The following is a 21,502-nucleotide window of genomic DNA, read 5'->3' on the forward strand; positions in this document are numbered from 1 at the left end:
CACTCAGCTGAGACATTTTACAGACCTTTCGTCTCATTTCCGTAAGTTTATACCTGAATTTTTACGAATATTGAAATCCGTTACATTACATTGACTTGTAATATTTAATTCGGACTTTCCGATAGCATTGCACATAGATGGTAGTTTCGATGGTTATGGTGCAATTTTTATGTTTAAAAAAAAAAAAAAATATTAAACGGTTCCAAATCGAGTTGCCGAGTATTATAGTAAAGCAACTAGTAAATACGAGTCAAAATATCAGTCATACGAATTAGTGACACTAGCGGTATTTAATTCTGTTAAAGTTTTTCGTCATTATTTACACGGTCATAAATTTATTGTAATAACTGACCGTACCTCGTTGAAAGCATTTCGTAGTAAAGTTGAATTGACTCGAAGAGTTGATCGCTAGTGGGCTTTCTCACAAAGTTTCGAATTTGAGATCATTTATAAAGAAGGCAAGCGTATGGGTCACGTAAATTTATTTTCAAGGAATCCTATTCCAGTAAAACTGCAGGGGAAATTCAATAAAGTTAACGAAAAACGTATTAACATTGCCGAAATTTCCGATGTTCGGTTTCTCGTAGAACAAAGACACGATTCTGAGATATCTGAAATAGTAACAAATCTAGAAAATGACGATTCCGCCAAAGATCTTGCTAAAACCTTGGAATTACGGGCTGGGGTACTTCGTCGAAAAATTTAAAGGCGCGGTAAAACACTCGCTGTTTACTGATCGTACCACGTGTCTTTAGGTGGTCAGTGATTATTTATGTGCACGAGTCAATTATGCACTTGGGATGGGAGAAAACACTTATTAAGGTCTGCAAGTATTACTGGTTTAAAGAAATTACGAAATATGTTCGTAAATTGACAGACAACTCTTTTGCTTGCAAACTTTTTAAGTCGAGCTCAGGTAAAACTCAAATCGAGCTACATCCCATACCCAAGACCAGCATACATTGGCATACTGTGCATATAAACATAGCAGGTAAATTAAGTAGCAAAATAATTCGAAAGAATATGTTGTTGTTATGATAAATTTCTCCACTAAATTTGTCTTGTTACACTAAACACACAACAACAAAAAAAAAAAAAAATGAACTATATTAATTGAGAAACGACAAGTATTATAGTGATAAAGTGATCAGCAAGTGCTTTCATTCTGAATAGTAATTTTTTAATTTATAATTGAAACGTAAATAACTATAGGATAAAGATTAAGATTTGTTGTCTATGCAGGAAGTATTGATATTTGAACTTTAAAAAAAAAAAATAATAATAATAATAATAATAATGATGATGATAATAATTGTAACTTTAATATTGAGAAGAATTTATGACATGTACTATAAAATTGATTATTTGGAATGTTAGGATTCCCTATGCCGACACCTAGGTTCCGGGTTATGATTTTAGACACTAATTTTCAAAGCTTATTTTTCCGGGCATACTCGAAAAGTAGATACAGCAAATACTATCAAAGCTTTAAATCGCGCTGTATCCTTGTTTGGTCCACCCACTCGTGTAATAGCAGATCAAGGTAGATGTTTTACCGGCAAAGAGTTCCAAGATTTTTGTACCTCTCAAAATATTAAATTACACTTAATAGCAACGGGGGCCAGTAGGGCATATGGTCAGGTTGAACGAGTAATGAGTACTCTTAAAAATATGTTTACTACAGTTGAAACAAACGGGCGCTCATGGCAGGCGGCAATAGATGAGGTTCAATTAGCGATGAATTGCACTACCAATCGTGTCACCAAAGCTAGTTCACTAGAATTGTTAATTGGTAGAGTAGCGCGACCGTTTGGGTTAATAGTCGATGATAATGAGAAAGAATTCGATATCTCTGATGTAAGACAAGATGCGATTGAAAATATAGAAAAGAATGCTTAATATGATAAGTCTAGATTTGATAAGAATAAAGCAAAGGTAATTAGATTCAACTTAGGTGATTTTGTTTCAATTAAAAACGAAGAAAGAAATCAAACTAAGCTTGATCCAAAGTTCAGAGGTCCATTCGTGGTAGTAGAAGTTCTCGATAATGATCGGTATACTTTAAAATCTTTAAGCTGTAATAGAACTTACAAATACAGTCATGAGAACTTAAGGAAAATGCCGGAAAGTCATATTCCTAGCGAGTTGGATGTTTCAGATGGGAGTGTTGATGAAAGAGACTCTGAGGCAGAGTCTTGAGCCACCAGGGGAAAGGTCAAGCACTAATGACAAAAAAAAGATCGCACCACTTGCACCAGGATGTAGGTCGTAACTGCAAACCGGGAGTGGTTTGATCAGGGGGCGATGGGCATCTGGTGAAGTGGCGGGGGTCTGAAGTTTTTGAGAAGTCGCACCATACGTATCATACAGTGGCTGTTGATAGTATGGCGGGGGCTTGGATAAAAGATTGCATAGTTGTGGCTATGGCAATATTGGACAGAAAATGATCGCACTACTTGCGCCAGGTTGTAGGTCGTAACTGCAAACCGGGAGTGGTTTGATCAGGGGGCGATGGGCAACTGGTGAAGTGGCGGGGGTCTGGAATTTCTGGAAGTCGCACTACACGTATCATACTGTGGCAGTTGATAGTGTGGCGGGGGCTTGAAAAAGTGTACCTAGTTATGACAACTATGGTAGTATCGGACTGCACGTGGCATGCAGGGGTCATTGAGTGTGAGGATCTATGGTGGACGAAAATACGAACATAGTGAAACGACTGCTGAAGGGAATTATGAGAGGCATACTTAAGAGATCATATAGTAAAATTAAATATAATGTTAATGAAATACTACTGAAAGCTTTTAATACTACTTTGGATTTCTGAACTGGATAATGAAATAGAAAATTTGTAAATTATGTTTTGTTGTAAATAGTAGTAAATACAAAAAAAAAATGTTTCAATGTAAATAGTAGTAAACACAAGGAATTTATGTGTGGTTTAAAATAAACGTTTTAGATTCACTCGAGGACGCGTGATCGTCAGGATGGCCGTGTCGGAGATGAAAGAATAAAACGGGGTTTTCCAATAGGACGGGAAATTTCCAACAGTCGAGACTAGTTTTTATAGTAACAATTAAATAATAAAATTTAAGTTCTAGTTGTTTACAACTTAAGCAGATTATGTTTATTACGGGAGGCTTAGGCTCGCTGTGACATCTGTTCACCAAACGTAGCCACGGTCACAGGATGGGTATAGTAAGACACAGAGGACAAGATAGTAAGATAATATGAGACGGTTGTCCTTCTTTGAATATTTTGACAAAAAGGTTTTTAACGAAAAGTACAGAGTTTGGTACGAGTTGAGTTAGTTAGTTCTGATTGAGCATTCGTTGTGCGAGTACAAGTTTTCCTGTCGACCGTGGATTCGTTCTCGAGCCTAGTTTACCGTAGTATTTGTAAATTATTCGATTAGGTTTTATTTGAATATTATTGGACTGTCGTGTATTGCAATTATTATAATTCCCTGCGTAATCAATTATTGCATTAATTAGTATTTAGTGTATTTTGATATTTGTGCGATACTATGTTTATTCTTTTACTTGTCTAAGTATCGTTATTTATGAACAATACTTTTAATATTAAATCATTGTGTTGCATAATTAATATTCGTTCATATTTTAAATAAAAATAAGAGATATTAGTATTGAGACCAATACTCGGGATAACGCCCAAGGTTGTAATGACTTTCCGACATATATATATATATATATATTAGGATGAGCAAAAAAAAACCAACTTATCGAATTTGCGTCTTAAAAAGGACCTATATATCAAGAAAAAAATTCTCCCTTTGGGCAAAATTTTTAGCTCAATTTTAAAAGGTGTCGGTAGCCATTTGAAATTTCCCATTTAAATAACATTCAAAAAAATTTTTTTTGATTAAAAATATTATAACTTTTGAACCGTGTAAGATAAAAATTCGGCTCTAGAATATTCTTGTAGGGCATTAAATTTCTTAAAAGAAAGTCCTAGGAGTCGAATTTGTGAACTTGATATTTCGTATACTAAAAGGCCATCAAAGTCTAAAGTAAACAAAATCATACAAATTTAAGGCTTTATTATCAAAAATATCAATACTACGAGAAAATTTGTTCTACATGTAGTGCGATGAAATCACCAACAATATCCACGTTGTAACAAATAATATTTTGTTATCGATCACAATAAAAAAAAAGTATTCGGAAAATCCAAATAAAACCTTGAATTTGTATGATTATGTTTACTCTAGACTTCGATGGCCTGTTAGTATACGAAATATCAAGTTTACAAATTCGACTCCCAGGACTTTCTTTTAAGAAATTTAATGCCTTACAAGAATATTCTAGAGCCGAATTTTTATCTTACACGGTTCAAAAGTTATAATATTTTTAATCAAAAAAAATTTTTTTGCATGTTATTTAAATGGGAAATTTCAAATGGCTACTGACACCTTTTAAAATTGAGCTAAAAATTTTGCCCAATAGGAGAATTTTTTTTTTTATATATAGGTTCTTTTTAAGGCGCAAATTCGATAAGTTGGTTTTTTTGGCTCACCCTTATATATATAACCTGATTAAAAGAAACGATTCAAAACGATTTGCAATGTTAAATGCTTATAAGAAGGGCGATTCAAAAGTATTCAAAAGCATTAAAAAGTATTTAAAATTTTTTTTTTTTAATCGTTTCTTTTTAAAAGGGTATATATTTATATATATATATATATATATTAGGGTGATTCAAAAAACAAACATATTTTTTTTTTTCTTCCAAACAGGTTCAAAAGTTTCGTATAGATAAAAAAAGACGCCTGTTAAAGTTAGAGCTCTTAATATTAATATTAACCATGTCCGCATTGCACTTTTCTATTTCCCATAAGAATAACATGGGAAAAATTTTTTTTACGCCTTCTGATTTTTATAAGTAGCTAACGATGCGTCATAGGAATAATTGACAGGCATATTTTTGTAGGGAATTGAATGCTCTACAAAAAATGTCTCTTATGATTTTTTCCAAAACCTAACAGATTCAAAGTTATTCGAGGTCAAAGTTCAATTTATCGGAAATTTTACTGTTTATAATGCATTACAATTAATTTAATGGTTTTAGTGGGAATAGTTATCAACAATTTTGTTTTTTTCTCGAATTTAGTCTTCTAGGCAATGTTTATCAATAATTCTATGCAATAACAAGGCCAGTATAACTCTTTGAGGAAATTTTTACCATCAGTGAACTTAAAAATCGTACATATATTATTTATTTTTAACCTAAAAGCAAAATATTTTCTTTCAGTCCTTTGAGATACTTACGTGAGGTAAAAATGAAGTGACGTTTGTTTAAAAAAAAGAATTTATTTACTTTACTCATACCTATAACTTGTTTTAAAATTATTCATTCATAAATCTAATCTAAATTATTATTATTGAAGATTTTTTTTTAAACAGTCTGGGTAACCTTGCCGATGCTCTCGAACTACTTGTAACAAATACTGTAGTTGATCTTCATCTTGAGTGAGGTAATTATTATATTCTTCAATTAACGCGATTCCTCTTTCAGCTACGTCATTTGTTACTTTTAATGTTTTGAAAAATTCAGCACATTCTGTATAACTCTCATCATCAGACCAAGTTACTATATCCTTTTCTAAAAAATCGCTCGGCAAATCAAATTTTTTAAACAAATCCAATGATTTTTGTGATACGAAATCACTTAAATCTTTTTGTAAAAATAATTCTAATTCATTTTCGAGCACTTGATACCGCTGATTCGTCTTTGTAAAAGCTGGCCGAGAATTAATTGCTTCAATCATCTTCATTTTTATTTCTACGGAAACATTGGCATCAAATAAAGAGATTGCAGCTAATTCCTCATTTAAGTACCACAAGTGGTCTCTTATTTTGTCACCAACTTTTTGTGAAATTGCCGGATCAACATTATCATAGGAGATCAATTTTTTTAACAATTCTAAATCATTATTTGGTGCCAAGATAGCAGATGTCGACGTATACCACGATTTGATATAGAATATGATAACAAAAATACAAACTTGTCGTAAACTTTTTGTTTCACGGGTTGAAAGAAAGAATTGATCTCGAAACATGAATATTTTTAAGCTGTAGATAGCTTTCGACATCCATCGCGCGTGATGCATGGCACCAGGACGCTTAAAAATAAATGTTTCTGTTGACCAGCTATCAAGAAAAGCTAGTGATAGTAGTAACAACTCTCGATAATCGTCTCGGGGTTGAGATATCTAAGAAAAAACCCCAGATAGCAAAATGACGTCTTGATGAGTTCTGAATGAGTTTCTATTTATGATTTGGACGTCTTAAAAACACGTTAAAGAAGTCTTTAAGAAGTTCTCAAGATGTCGAATGCGCCACCTAGCGAACTCAGTAAGACATCTTTAAAAGTTCTCAAAGAGTTCTCAAAGAGTTCTTTTTTCTGACTCCGCAAATAAGACTTCAGAATGAACTTACCATGACGTCTTAAGGAGTTCCTAATTTTGACTTCATTTTGACTTCAACAAAGTTAAAAAAAGAATACATTTAGACGTCACAAAACTGACGTCTTATTTATGAAGTCTTCAAGAACTCTTAATTTAGAGTTCTTAAAAATGACACCTTTAAGAAGTCATTATAAGACTTCTTGAAGACTCCTTCAAAAATACGTCGTAAAGCAGTCATTCTGACTTTAATGCTGTCTGGGACGTTAATAAATTATGTTAGACTGAATAGTTTTGAGCATACCAACAAAGTAAAGCAAACAATTTTTACCTGTAAACAATCGTTAATAAATGTGACGATTTCAGCACGTTCATTGATCAAGATGTTTGCGACATTTTCATCGTCCATTCCACTTTTATACTTCGACTGATCAAGTTTGTCCCAAGAGTTTTTAAAACGACCAAATATCGATACATTAGGACCAGATGTCATATTCCAATATACTTCAAAAACTCCCCGCAACATAACTTCCATTATATGATGGCGGCATGGGAGCCATACTAACTTCCGGTTTAACTCTTTTTCAATTAAGACACATGTACCTTTGTGAATACCTATAAGTGAAAAAACATTTTAAATCATCAAATTAGATTCAATATGAAAATTTTAGTGTAATTTATCTATTGCATAAGCTTTACCAGTATTGACCGGTGGCGTGTCAAAACACATCGCTTTCACGTACGGAGCTACGTTCCATTGGTTCAAAGTAGAAATAACAGCAGAAGCCTGTTGATGTGCTGCCCCACTGTCAACTTTTGGAACTGCAAGAAGCTGATCAACTCCAGCAACGGATAGAAGAATCGCAATACGATCAACAGATTTCTTTTCAGAAATATCGCATAGAACTTTACCGTCCCAATGCACAACAAAACGGTCTTCTGAACGGAATTCCTTTTTCAAATCTACTGCGATGTTTGTTCTACATTTAATACGCTCACGATGAAGCGTACTATAACTAAGATTGAGGGTTGAAATATCAATTCCCAAACTCTTATATGCAGCAGCTAATATGAAAAGAGCGTTTCTATTACTAACTTTTCCTCGATCGAGTGCTCCAGCAAGTTCGGGTGTCATTATGTTTATTTTCTTTGGTTGCCTCATTGGAATTTCAAAATCAGATACCGGGTTCGACGTTTGACTAGACGTCGTCGCTGATAAGTAAGATTGAACTATTTCAGATTTTTGAGCGGCTAATAACAAATTACTTTCATCTTCACCTAAATTTCAAAGAAAAAATATTGATTCATATCAAACTATCAATTATTTCAAATTAAAACAGCTTTAAAAAATGTAATGAACCTACCAGCACAATCAACAATCATATCTTCATGGATCTCTTCTGATTTTAAAGTATTGTCAATTAATCCAAACCGACTTTTTGATCTTTGACCGGCCAGAAATAACTTCTGATCGTCATTAATAAATTTTTCGACATTTAATTGAGCAATGTCGAATAAATTTTTCAATTTGTGACCAAAATTTGACACCTTCTGCTTCTGAGTATTTGAATGTCTACGCTTAGAACTTTTTTGTAAATTTTTCACTTCGACTAAGAGGTTTGAAAGTTTATTGACTGCATAATCTTTTCCGCACGTTGGGATTTCCGCTTGTGACCACTTTTCTCGAACTTTATCAATGGTAATTGAAAGACACTCTCTTCGTTGTAATTTAAAATTATTTCTGTGATAAAGGTATACTGACAAAGTCTCTTGTACAGATGGAAGTTTACGTCCAACAAAGTCTTCAATTGGATTATCCCCAACAATACAACTTAAATAATCCATGGTTAAAGAATAACTCTTATTATAAAATAATAAGATAAAAATACAAAATTATTAAGTAACTATCAGGATTTGATAGAACTAAAATTAAAAAAAAAAACTATCTACTGAGAAACACCAATTTCAATTTTCACAAGTATCAACACCAAGTGGAAATATAGTTTTATTACCGATAAAGTCTAAAAGTTTCTTTTTTTATCGGTCGTTTGATAACGATGAGACGATTGATCTACTATAATTTTGAAAATTGAAATTAATAATGATAAATTTTAAAACATAAACAAAAACTATTAGAAAATTTAAAATGAATTGAATGCAGTACTTAACTTAACGTGATTTTTAATTTCCCGCCAAGAAAATTAAAAAAATTTTTTTCAATAAAACAATTTTAGAAAAATTTAAATTAATAAATTTTTTCAAACTGTTCGATTTTTTTGAATCACCGCAAAAAAATTATTGATAAACATTGCCTAGAAGACTAAATTCGAGAAAAACACAAAATTGTTGATAACTATTCTCACTAAATCCATTAAATTAATTGTAATGCATTATAAACAGTAAAATTTCCGATAAATTGAACTTTGACCTCGAATAACTTTGAATCTGTTAGGTTTTGGAATAAATCATAAGAGACATTTTTTGTAGAGCATTCAATTCCCTACAAAAATATGCCTGTCAATTATTCCTATGACGCATCGTTAGCTACTTACAAAAATCAGAAGGCGTAAAAAAAATTTTTCCCATGTTATTCTTATAGGAAATAGAAAAGTGCAATGCGGACATGGTTAATATTAATATTAAGAGCTCTAACTTTCACAGGCGTCTTTTTTTATCTATATGAAACTTTTGAACCTGTTTGGAAGAAAAAAAAAAATATGTTTGTTTTTTGAATCACCCTAATATATATATATATATACTCTCTAAACATGAAATAGTGGTTTTTCACTTATTAGAAGTGCATATTCACTATTTGTTAAAGCTAAAACCGAGCCACGCAGAATAAGTGAATATTCACTTTATGAATTAGTGAATTCACGAATATCATTAATTCGGTATGTGACCTTGAAATTTCCCTATTTCAATTAATGAAAATAACATTCACTTTTACAATAGTGAAATTATATCACTAATTAGATAAGTTAAATTTACTAAAAATATAAATTTAACAATCTCACTCAATAATTAGTGAAAATCCCTGTTGCGTTTACTAAAAATACTACTAAATGAATTAGTGGAATTTTACAAAATTATAAGTGCATTTCAACAATTTGTAAGTTGAATTCACTGGAAATACTAGTAAAATTAAAAAAATGTTAATTATGCATTTTTGCAAAAATATAAGTGAAATTTACTTAAATCATTAGTGCAAGTATTTTACTGAATGAATCAGTAATATTTATTGTAGTATTTAGTTAAAATTTAGCTAATTAATGTAGTTCAGTTTTGTAGAACTTTTAATTTTGATTTTACTTATTAAATAAATTATATTTACTTAAATAATAGTTTAACTAAAGTAGTGTTGACAAATAATTTTTTAATATAAAAATCAATGAATAATGTATATTTATTTTTTTAAAACATTGATTTATTAGCACAAAGTAATTAAGTTTTTAAAAGGAACTAAGTATTAAGCATTAGGTATTACTTTAGAATTTTAGAACATAATAAAAATGTTAATGATAATAGAAGTAATATGATTATTAATAATAATATTAATCGTTATGATAATAATAATAGTTATAAAAATATATTAAAAAAGCTAAAGAAACTCACTCTCTGTTTGATACACAACACAAGTACAGTTAAAATAATAAATAAAAAAGTTTTGATATGCTCAGTACAAAATATCAGTACAAAATATCAATCATATTTTTTAATCAGATAATGAATCATTATCGTTATCATTAAGAACTTTTGAATCCTTGATTGTAATATTACTTAATGTAATATGTAGGGCCGAGACCACTGATCGTGATGTTACACCTTGCATTCCAAAAACGTAACAATCTACAAAATTGAAAAAATTTTGCAAACTGTTCGGGTACTGTAAATTCAGCACGTAAAATAGCTTATAAAGTAAATTAAAAGCTGCAATCGGTCCACTTTTGTCGCCTACACTCATAAGCCAATTATCCCCTTCAATGAAAAATTTTTCATAACCTTGACCTTTCATAAGAATGAGACATGGTTGGACATTAGTAGCTTCACGTTCCTTAATCTCTTTGATGTAGTTACTTATATTAGTTCCGTCCTGTGAATAAAATAAATGTACATAATATTACATATTATTTTGTTTGTTAATATTTAATTTCAAATTGGTAAGATGGTATTGTTATAAAAAAAAAAAAGAAAAAAATCAGAATAATTACCGGAAGAGTTTTTATGAGATCTTTATTGAGAAATGCAGTTTTGACGGGTAAAGGGCTATCATCGCTTTCATTGAGTTTCTAAGAAAAAAAAAATTAATTGATTTATGGTTATTTATTACTTTCAAGAACTATAAATAAGAAGAATTATAACAATATTCGATAGTTGCAATTCAAAACTTACTCTTTTCTTTCCTTTACCTACGCCTTTACCTCTTTTTGTGATCACAGAGTTTGATACCGGTAGTAATGCACTCAACATGAGTAAGGCTCTCAAATTTTCTGCAAAAAATAAATTGCAGTATTAAAATCAATTGACATTTTTTTATGACAACACTAACACGAGCAACATTAACAATTTAAATATATGAATAGCTTAACAAATTAAAAAAAAAAAATAATATAAAATTTAAAGATATAAATGAATGAATTTAACGAGTAATTAATATTATTAATTAGAAAAGAAAATATTTGCTCACCATCAGTAATATCCGCTGCTTCTGTGTATAAGACTGGCTTACAATTTTTAACAAAGAAGTTAATGCGTGGAACGTAATATGTGGCAAACTTTTCCAAAAAGTTATCTGCTACATTTGGATATTTATTGTCGAAATCGCGTTCAATCTATATAAATTATAATAAAATTAAATTATTATTGTCTTCGTTATTATTATTATCTTCATTATTATTGTCATAATTATTGTCGTTGCCGTAGTTATTATTATCGTGTTCAAGATTTTCACCATGTTCTCTATCATTAAATTCAATCAGCAAATGATTTTTTTTTATATGGCGTTTGAGTGATGCAAATGTTAAAAATCTGCGTGAACACCCGTTCTGAGCACATTTAAATCCTTGATCACCGACCCCACGACTCACAGTTAACCCATGAGCATTGATAAAATGTCTTTTTAATCCCCACAACTCACCGTTGATTTTTTGATGACAAATGAAACAATTTAATCGATCCATTGTGAACAAATGATTGATTACAGTGACAGAAAAAATTACTTACGTCTTAATTTCTCAAGAGTTTCATCATCATGTATGGTACCTTTTAGTTTATTAATCAATCCCTCAACGGTCAAATCTTTGTACTCTTCCATGTTTTTCTGCAGAAGAAGAAAAATATCATATAAGAAATAATAAGATGAAAAGATGAAAATTTTGTATAATTATTCAATTATTTGCTTTTAATGATCGTATATGAACAACTCATAAAATGAGAATAAGTATGTCTCTCCGGGACAGTAGTTGAAGAATGATATTGCAAATTTTAGGGGTTGGCATTAATTTCAAAAATATGAATGTAAAAGTAACAAAGAAAAATAATCTTTTAAATACGTATCGAATGATAACAATAAAATTGTGCACAATTAAAAATTTTAACTTTTTCTACTTGATCCAGATCTAATTTCATAAAATTATTGACACTCATATATTTTACAACTTCTGAAAATTATAATTATAAAAAATCTAGAAGATAAAGTACGAAAGACTATAGCGTCACTTATACGATTCACGTGACTGCGCAACTGTTCTGTTGTCTCGTCTTCACTTATTCAGAAGTGAACCGGATAGAAAACTAATAATTGAATTCGTGATAAATATAATTTTTAAACTTAAAATAATATGAAAATTTAATCACATTTTATCAATCTTTAATTAATAAATAGCCATACGCTGTAAATTATTAAAAAAATTTACAACAATATGAACTTTGAAAAATAAATGCTAACTGTTATGAATAAAAACTAACCTCTGATAAAATTTTAACTTAATAAATAATACTTACGCGATCAGGTAAAGATATAATATTATTTCTCACTCGTCTGCAATATTTTTTAGTAGCGGAATGCCTTAAATCTGTTAATCAGTGCTATTATTTAAACTTGGGGTCTTTGATGTTTATTAATTTCCAAGCGCATGAAAACTTCCAGAAATTTTAATGTTCTGTATACAATACATCGTCGTAGCTTTACTGCATTTGCTTTGTGCGACTGCGCAATGGTCTGTCTTGACTTCACTTATTCCGAAGTGAACCGGATACAAAACTAATAATTGAATTCGTGAAAATTTTAATTCTTAAATTTACGGTAAACAAATTATTTACTGCATTTTATTGATTTATTGCTAATTATAAACTCTTAGTTCTTGAAATAATATTTGATAATTTTATATCTGCAGAATCGAAAAAAACAACCTTAATATCAAAAGAAAAATTTATTTATTATTGTTTTTAATAATTAGGTTAGGTATTGCCTAGCCAGAGATTGACAGCAATGAGCATTGATTTATGGACAGAGTATTTTTATAATAATAGTAGTATGATTGTTATTTAGGTAGAGTGTCAAATTGTATTTACCTACCTGTCTACACTTCCTTTATAAAAATTTCAAGTCGAAGGTGCAAGAATTTACTATAGTATTACGGTATAACTAACCAATGAAGAGATTACAATTCATTGTAAACTTTTTTTTCAAGTTCACAGGATTATATTTAAATCATAATAACCTTATACGATGAAAAAATATTAAAATATTTAAATTATTATTAAAAATTATTCGGTAGACTATAACTAAAATTATCATCACGTAATTATAGTTAAAAAAAAAAATAATTTACTTACGATTTGAGCCACTTGAGTAATAAATAAAATTTCACTAATTAATTGTTAGAAACACTATAATTACGAATTGAATAACAGCTTTACTTCAACAGTCAGTGAAAATTTCACTAATTCACTTGTGAATCATGGCTTCAATGAAATGATTGGTAAAAATTTCACTATTTTAATCAGTAAATTAACTAAATATTTAATGAAAATTAAATCACTAAAGTAACTTGCGAAATATCACTTATTTGAAGTTAAAAACATCAATTGTTAAGTGAATACAGCTTCACTTCCCCAATTAGTGAAATTTTCACTAATTCATGTTTAGAGAGTATATAAAATAATATGACAATTTTTTAATATCAATGTCATTAAATTTTTATTCTGTCAACTATCAATCAAACTTAAATCCCCAATACTTAAAAAATGTTCAAAGGTTTCGGCAGCAATTTAAAAGTATAAAGTATCAATTTGATTATTTGAGTTAAGTAATGCCATAAACGTTTCTATATTGTAAGTGTATAACAGACTAGAGGATCAGACTACAAACCATCGATAACCAAAGTTGAGCAGCATCGGCGTGGGACATAAATTGGATGGGTGACCTCGTAGTAAAATAATTGTCGATGGTTAATGATTTTTTTTTTTTTTTTATTTAATTTTAACCGATATTGATATTGATGAAGACAATAAATCCTAATTAAACTACTTAATTAATAATTTACAGATATTCTAAATGAGATTCTAAAAATGACTATATTCGTTCATGCATGATTGTATATAATCATATATGATCATGTATAAACAGATCAAGTTATGTATGATCAGACCTGGCCAATTTTCGGATCTGATCATATATAGACAATTATGCATGATCATATATGATTAGACAAAATCTTTTTTCATCGGGCAGACCAGCTGAAAGATGCAATGACTACTATAGAATCAAAATTTCCAAATCTGAACCCGCCCTAACCTTTAGATCATATTGACCTCCAAATCTTTACTAAAATGGCAAAAATCTCTGCTGCAAAATCAGACAATCTTTTTGTAAGAACGGTTAAAATACCCCTTATGGATAAATACCCATGGCTTTGTTATAAATTAATACCGTACAGAGTACCGTGTTACGTCTAACATACAACACAGTCTCTTATTTTGAGTCAAGACACTTAAGTCCTTTACTCGGGCGACGGAGACCTCGTCGTTACGGTAATGAGTATGAAATAGTAATCAGTATGAAGAATTGTTTTAAAAATAATGAACAAGCTTGAGAACTTACAGTTGATTATATGAAGTTTATTCAGATTCTGTTGTACAATTAAGTTGTTGTTGGTTGGAAGAGCGTTCAGTTATTGCCGACCGTATGAAAACCGAGGTAAAGATTCCACGTTTAAATTCTGTTTGATTAGTACCTCTAGGTTGATTGCGTGGATTAATAATATTTAAATCGTTGAGGGGTTTACAGAATAACATTTTAAAAGAGGCGAGCGAAGATGTTAAATCGCGACAGAGGCTTAGACTCGACTGGACCGAACCGAGAACAACCCGCTGGACTGAAAAACCGCGAGTTTATATAGACTAAAATCGAGGGGAAATGTCATACGCTGTGACTGTCCCCTCTGCTCTTGTAATAAAAGAAACTGCAAGTCTTATCAGCATTTAGTTTTCTTTTTGGGTCTCTGGTGACTTCTGAGCACTTCTCCGCTAGTGATTCATTTCCTGCACATGCAGTAGCCAAGGATAAATAGAGATTAACTCAAGGAGAAGAAAACAGAAAAAGAAATATAATTGATATTTAATTTATCTCGTTTAATTATTCAAAAATTGTCCTTTTTATATTTCTAATTTGGACAACAGTTACTTAAAGGAATCGACATCCCTCTGAAGGGTGAGAGATTGTATAAATTGGCGTAAGGAAGTTCTGGAGGCGATCGCCTTGGTTAATTAAATATAGATTTGTCCTTGATGACATAAGTTATCTTGGTTTAACTTCCAAGTTGATAGATGAAGGGGTGTCATCCAGGAGGCACCGTTTGGTACCAAAGGTGATAGAAGAATTGTTGGACCCCTTACAAGAGTACACGAAATAGTGGGTCCGGAGGAGTAACATCGTGCTTATTGGTAAAAAAAAAGAAAAGAGTTTTAAGCGGTAGGGCGACCGCTGATCGTGGTCGGGAGCCAATAAGAAAAATAAAGAATCGTTGGTGATTGAAATGAGGGCACTTGATTGGTCATGTAATAGCCTCATCCGTACTGGTACTACAGCACGCGTCATTGAAGCTTGACCCCCGGGTCACGGATGGAAGGGTGACGCCTTGAGGAGTACCGTTTATCACCAGAGGTGGTAGGGGAGTCACTTGGTAAAATAAACAAGCGCGATGTCAGAACCGAAGGTTTAAGCTTATGAATCACTCAGCTGCGGTAATAAAGAAATAAGAAATCGAGAACTAATACTGATGTTTATTAATCTTACCCGTTGACTTGGGACTCTTGCCCCCTTTCCCCTTCTGCAAAGGGAAGTGCCGACATGGAGCACACTTGCACATATCAATAGATGTATATGAATTTATCTTTTCTCTTATCGAATTATTATTCAAAACTATCCTTATTTAATTTATTATATATTTTTTTTAAAGAATTTACTTGTTAAGTTATTCTTACTATTATATTATTAATAATAATGATCCTCTAATGATAAATGCAATTTGTAGTATAATAACCGTTTAAAGGCCCTTTTCTCTAGGGTTTTTGATAATCTCAATTAAAATTGTTACAACCGTTTAATTTACATCTAGCATGCATATATATGGATATACATGTACATGTTGAATTAACTATTATGTTATATCTTTATGAAATTGTTTTTCAGATAATCAAGAGAACATGTGTATGTGTTTCCTTTTATGTGTATATGCAGGCACTCGGGCATTGGTTCTTATTGATATATATAGTTTCCTACTGATAGATTTAGTATATTAGTAGTATTTAATTATCAGAACCTTAGCTCAATTGCGACTACGGTTTAGTGTTTTATTAAACGTGATGAATGTATTCATGGGGAATCGGTTTTTGTGTGAAGTGTTTTCAGAGTTTACCTCGTTAGGTGATACAAGTTATAATTGTAATTTTGATGTGTTCGCTGTGTTTGTTACTGTAATAATAATACCCGTATCGTTACTCTCAATAAACAAAAATTTCATTTGAATATAGAAGAACACACACGGCTCTCACCGCTCCAGATCTCATCGTTACGCGTATTGTCCCCCTCCTTCCGGGAGTGGGCTACTGTGGTGACAATACCACTGCTTATGTGCCGCGATTGTTTCTTATATCGGAGTACGATGAAATTTGATATTTAGACTTCTGTGTTCTCCATCTCTGGTCATAACATGATAAGCCTTAATACGCATACACATATATACAGGCATACTGTTTTAATTTATTGTTTTTAAGTTACTTGTTGTACGAATTTGTCAACCAATAAAAATATATATATGTATCTTTTATATACATAGACATACCTTTATCCGAGGGATCTCAGTTATTCCTACGTTCTTTTATGAATAATTTTGTCCTTATTTCATTATTAGTATTATTATTATTATTATATTTTTTTATTCTACTCTGGTCATAACAACCGTACATGTTAGGAGAAACTCTTTTCGGGCTATTGTTAGAACCAAAAACCAAATAGCTTGTCATGCAACCTGGATTTGATCGTTTTTACCTGGCTTCTCCGGAATATATAAACCGATGTTTGCCCGCGGGAGGGGAATTAGCATGCTTTCCAAATACACCAGTTGAATCCATCTTCGAGTCTCATGATTGCAAAATTGATATATTTAAAGTCACAATAGCTAATGAAACCACGACTTGCGACATACGGTTGTTGCAGGAAAATTCCACCCAATGGATCGCACTAGATAACGAGAACGCTTGGTTGTTTTTTACTTTTCAGACGGAATATCTAAAAATCAGTTGCGGGGGAAAACTTCCTTATACCACTAAATTAAGAAGTGCCGGAGTGTTGCGGTTTCCTCCCAACTGCAGAGCTGAAAATAACCATGTCAGTCTTTTAAGTTTAGAAGATAACAGTCTAGAGTTGACCGGGCTAAGTGCGAAGAAGACCTTAGTATTGTCTCCAAATATCCGAATTTCCACCAATTAACTATAGCTAAAGAATTTTTCGAATATTCTAAGTCATTGTTAATACTTTCTGAGGCTTTTACAGGTGAGAACCTTGAAGCGATAGAAGCGCGGGTTAAAGAAGTCAGTTTCAAGTACGCGAATGGTATATCTCTACATATAACGGTATATATTAGCATGAGTTTTGTTTTATTTATTATTCTTACAGTAATAGTAACCCTTTGCTATAAGTTCGGCGCGTACACTAAAGTAACCAAGTTTAGATTAATATCAAGGAACAAACGAGTTAGTGCTCAAGTAGATGGTAACAAGTTTTGTCAGTCAGTTCAAACTATAAGATCAGAGTTAGAAGAAAGCGTAGGAGTTAGAATGCCTAAAGCGGCAGCGAGAGAAAGCATGTCACCTCCCGGACCTCAGACAGTATGTTTACAAGTAGGGGAGTCAGGTTTTTAACACCGATTCGAGCGCTAGTTTGAGAGAATCTTCTCCGTTTCCTAAAAGGAATTAATGCTTCAAAACCTTAACCTAAATTATAAACATAATTAACATCTCTTAGTATTCCTTCCACAAAGAGTACCATATGTTTGATAATAAAAAAAAAGAAAAAAGAAAGGAAAATATATTGACAAAATTCGAATAGGCGAAAATCTACTCCGTTTTCCTTATAGAAAAATTCGAATTTTGTTGATAAAAGAAAAAAAAAGAGAAACAAAACCTCAAATAGTAACTTCTAAATTAAACATAGTTTCGGAATTTTTACAATTAGGAGAAACTCTCTCCGTTCCTTGAGAAGGATTTAGAAATTCTATACGGAAAAAATTCTAGAACAAAATTTGAATAAGGGAGAATCTTCTCCGTTTCCTTGAAGGAAATTCAGACTTTGTTGTAGCTGCTGTATCAATCTAAAAAAAAAAAAAAAAAACATATTTTCTCATGTTTGCCAACACCTATCCAGTACAAAATATTTCAAATAAAATTTACCTAATTATATCCTTAACCACCATTCGGCACAAAGCCAGAAATACACTGACCCACCTCAACTTTACTGGAGCTCTCATTTCCTATGGAATCATTGAGTATGTAGCAGAGAGTCTTGAAGGGCTGGAATCATTGATCATAGGAGGATTCCAAGGACATGTGGAGACCGCCCTGGTGCAGGTTTTTAAACGGCTCACCAAGCTGAGACACTTCGGTGTTATCGGCAATACATATTTTACCGGACGAGCCTTGACCAAGACAGCCAATCACATCAGCATTCTCGAATTGGAGGGATGCTTTTTCCTAAATAAAGATCATTTAGTACAATTCATCAAGAGCAACCAGAGCCTCAAGAGTATATCTATTAAAAACTGCGACTAATCCAGAGTAAGATATTCGGAACATCTCAAGATGATCGAGTTAATCAACGCCATCGGCTCCTCGGGACTGGAAAAACTGTGTTTCAAGTGGACTAACTATCAGGATGACATCTGGAACTACGATCTAAACCAGATTAAGTTGAATGAGAATCTAACTACGGTAGAGGTCTCTTTAGGGCCAAATCGACCATCATCCAACTTGGTCGTGTGTTTCATACGTATGGCTCCGCAACTGGAACATCTTACCATCTCGGAGTCAAGACTCGACTCAGTTGGGTTCCCTGGTATTCAAGGACCTCGACTGAAAACTCTTACCATCGCCAAACCTAGGAAGCACATTGGGAGATTCTATCATAATATCAATATGAGTATAAAGAAACTGAAAATAATGGGTAATTACTTCTCATACTATACTCTGATGGAGATCCTGGATTCCAATCCTCTCATTGAGACCATTTACCTCACGGGAATCACCTAATTTGTACACCAGGCCGAACGAATGGCCCTCTTGAAGCAAGAACATCAACCTCAAACCAGGACACATAAACTCATACTTCCATGACGAGAATCCTTCAAAAACAAAAAGATTTCTGACCGTGTCAAATCCGGCAACAAACCCTATAGAGTTACTCTAGAAATAATTTAGACTATAGTAGTAGATATGTAAGAATAAGCATGGATTTATTTTTCTATATCAAGAGCAATTATCAATTGAATCCCTTAATTGGATTTGTCTTCGGAAAATTATTTCCTTTGTCAAGCCCGGCAACAAAATGAGCCCAGTTAAGAGACAAAAATTATAAACTAAATTTAAACACGGGAGAATCTTCTCCGTTCCTTTATAGGAAAATTCAAATTTTATTAATAAAAGAAAACAAAAGAAATTTCATAGAATAACGGATCCATCCATATATACAAACTAAATAACCTAAGCTAAGTAATTATCTAGAAGTAGTATAAATTGTTTCAGTTACAGATACGGAGCTATCACTAGGAGCAACGGTTCTAAGCCCTGGAAGCATTAGATAAAATGTAGGATAACTTCTGGAACGAATAGAATAAATTAGCAGGATTACCGTTGTGTCTGGTGATAGGCCCAAATCTAATCAAGAAGGATCCAGTATATTGTAGTTAGTCATAGCTATTGTAGAATATAGTTTATAAGAATAAATGAAAATAAAGATAAAAGAAAATTTGAATAAGCGAGAACCTTCTCCGTTTTCCTTTCGGAAAATTTCAAATTCTATATAGTATTCAAAAATAAAAGAAAAAACAAAACAAAAAAAAAAGAAAACAAAACATTTTTAGATTTTAGCCTGTATGTTCAGAGCATTCTAGTATTTAGGATATAATCTATATTGTAACACCAAGACATTATAATAAATAAAAAAAAAAAAACATTTTTCTGTTAAATTTGAATAAGCGAGAATCTTCTCCGTTTCCATTTAGGAAAATTCAAATTTGATAGTATATTATCCAAAGACTAAAAGAAAAAAAGACTGTTCTTCTAACAGGGAGAATCATCTCCGTTTCCTTTCAGGAATATATTTTCTTTTATAATGAAAACTTTAAAATCTTATTAGAATATATCCTCTGAAAATTTAAGAGAAAAATTTTATTAATAAAAGAAATTTCAGGCCGGTTCTAGTAGGGGTTTCCAAATTTCTTAGAGTAAGCCTTAAATCTGATTTTTCACCCTAAACCTTCTTCCAAAATGAGTCTTTACCTTGTCATCAATGGGCATAAGCCCGGTTTATATCAAACCTGTAAGGAGTGTTACGAACAAATAGCTGCATACCCAAACCCCATCTTCAGGTTAGTCCATTCACAGGAGGGAATGGACCAGTGTCTACAGAGCTGGCAGGATCTAGTGAGTTCATCCAAAAGAGATGCAGATGTAACATTTGAAAGGAACAGCGACGGAAGAATCCAAATCTACACCGATGGATCTTGCTTTGGAAACAGGACAACGGAACCTGCTGCAGGACTTGGAGTTTCTTTGGACCGAATCATCCCCAAAATCTGTCTCTGTCTTGTGTTAATAGAAATATTAATAATGGGGCAGATGTAGAGACAATACTACAAGCAATAGAAATCATTATAGAACTCAACCTGATCAACATCGATATCCATACGGATTCAGAATTCTTATGCAACAGTTCAAATTTATGGTACGACGATTGGGAAGGAAGAAACTGGTTAACATCAACAGGTAAACCCGTCACGTACAAGAATGAAATGATTTATATAAAGCAGCTGATGAAAACTCAAGATATCCGTACCCTTCACGTTTCAAGCCATCAAGGAGTTTTCGGAATCGAGCAAGCAGACCAACTGGCTCGCAAAGGAGCTAGAAGATCGAGTGCAATCCATCCAGGTTCGAGTCATCGTAAACAGTCGTCCATCAACTGACAAGATCCAAGGAGTTGGGAACCCCTTAGATCTCGGGGGGAAAATGTTATGTCCGACTCGAGAACTTATTAAGATTTTAGAATAGAAACAAAATAATGCATATTCACGCCAAGTTTCTTGCGTCTCTCATTCTCTCAATCTTCCTTACTTCCCCACCTAAGACCTTTTAAGTTACTTTAATGCGCGAGACACCCATAATTAACATTGACATATATTGAATTGTGTCAACGGGACATTCGTACGATGCAACTCACTAAAAGAAACCCTTACCTAGGACCGGATCCCATGGTTGGAGCGTTTAAAAATTTTTAAGAGCAGGTACTCTACCGAGCACAGGCTT

The 21,502-nt window shown here is 32.2% G+C and overlaps 1 protein-coding gene across 1 annotated transcript; it reads right to left on the reverse strand.

Annotated features, from left to right (window-relative positions):
• Positions 1–10,043: 10,043 nt before the first annotated feature.
• LOC130677498 (uncharacterized) lies at positions 10,044–11,745 on the reverse strand. Its single transcript, XM_057484267.1, has 5 exons — positions 11,645–11,745; positions 11,109–11,253; positions 10,814–10,911; positions 10,633–10,710; positions 10,044–10,514 (listed from the first exon to the last, which is right to left on the reverse strand). Exons 3-5 carry the CDS (start codon positions 10,889–10,891, stop codon positions 10,137–10,139), a joined length of 534 nt encoding a protein of 177 aa, XP_057340250.1. The 5' UTR covers positions 10,892–10,911; positions 11,109–11,253; positions 11,645–11,745; the 3' UTR covers positions 10,044–10,136.
• Between the last annotated feature and the right edge of the window lie 9,757 nt (positions 11,746–21,502).

The sequence above is a fragment of the Microplitis mediator genome, chromosome 11, assembly GCF_029852145.1.
Source record: "Microplitis mediator isolate UGA2020A chromosome 11, iyMicMedi2.1, whole genome shotgun sequence".
Taxonomy (NCBI): domain Eukaryota; kingdom Metazoa; phylum Arthropoda; class Insecta; order Hymenoptera; family Braconidae; genus Microplitis; species Microplitis mediator.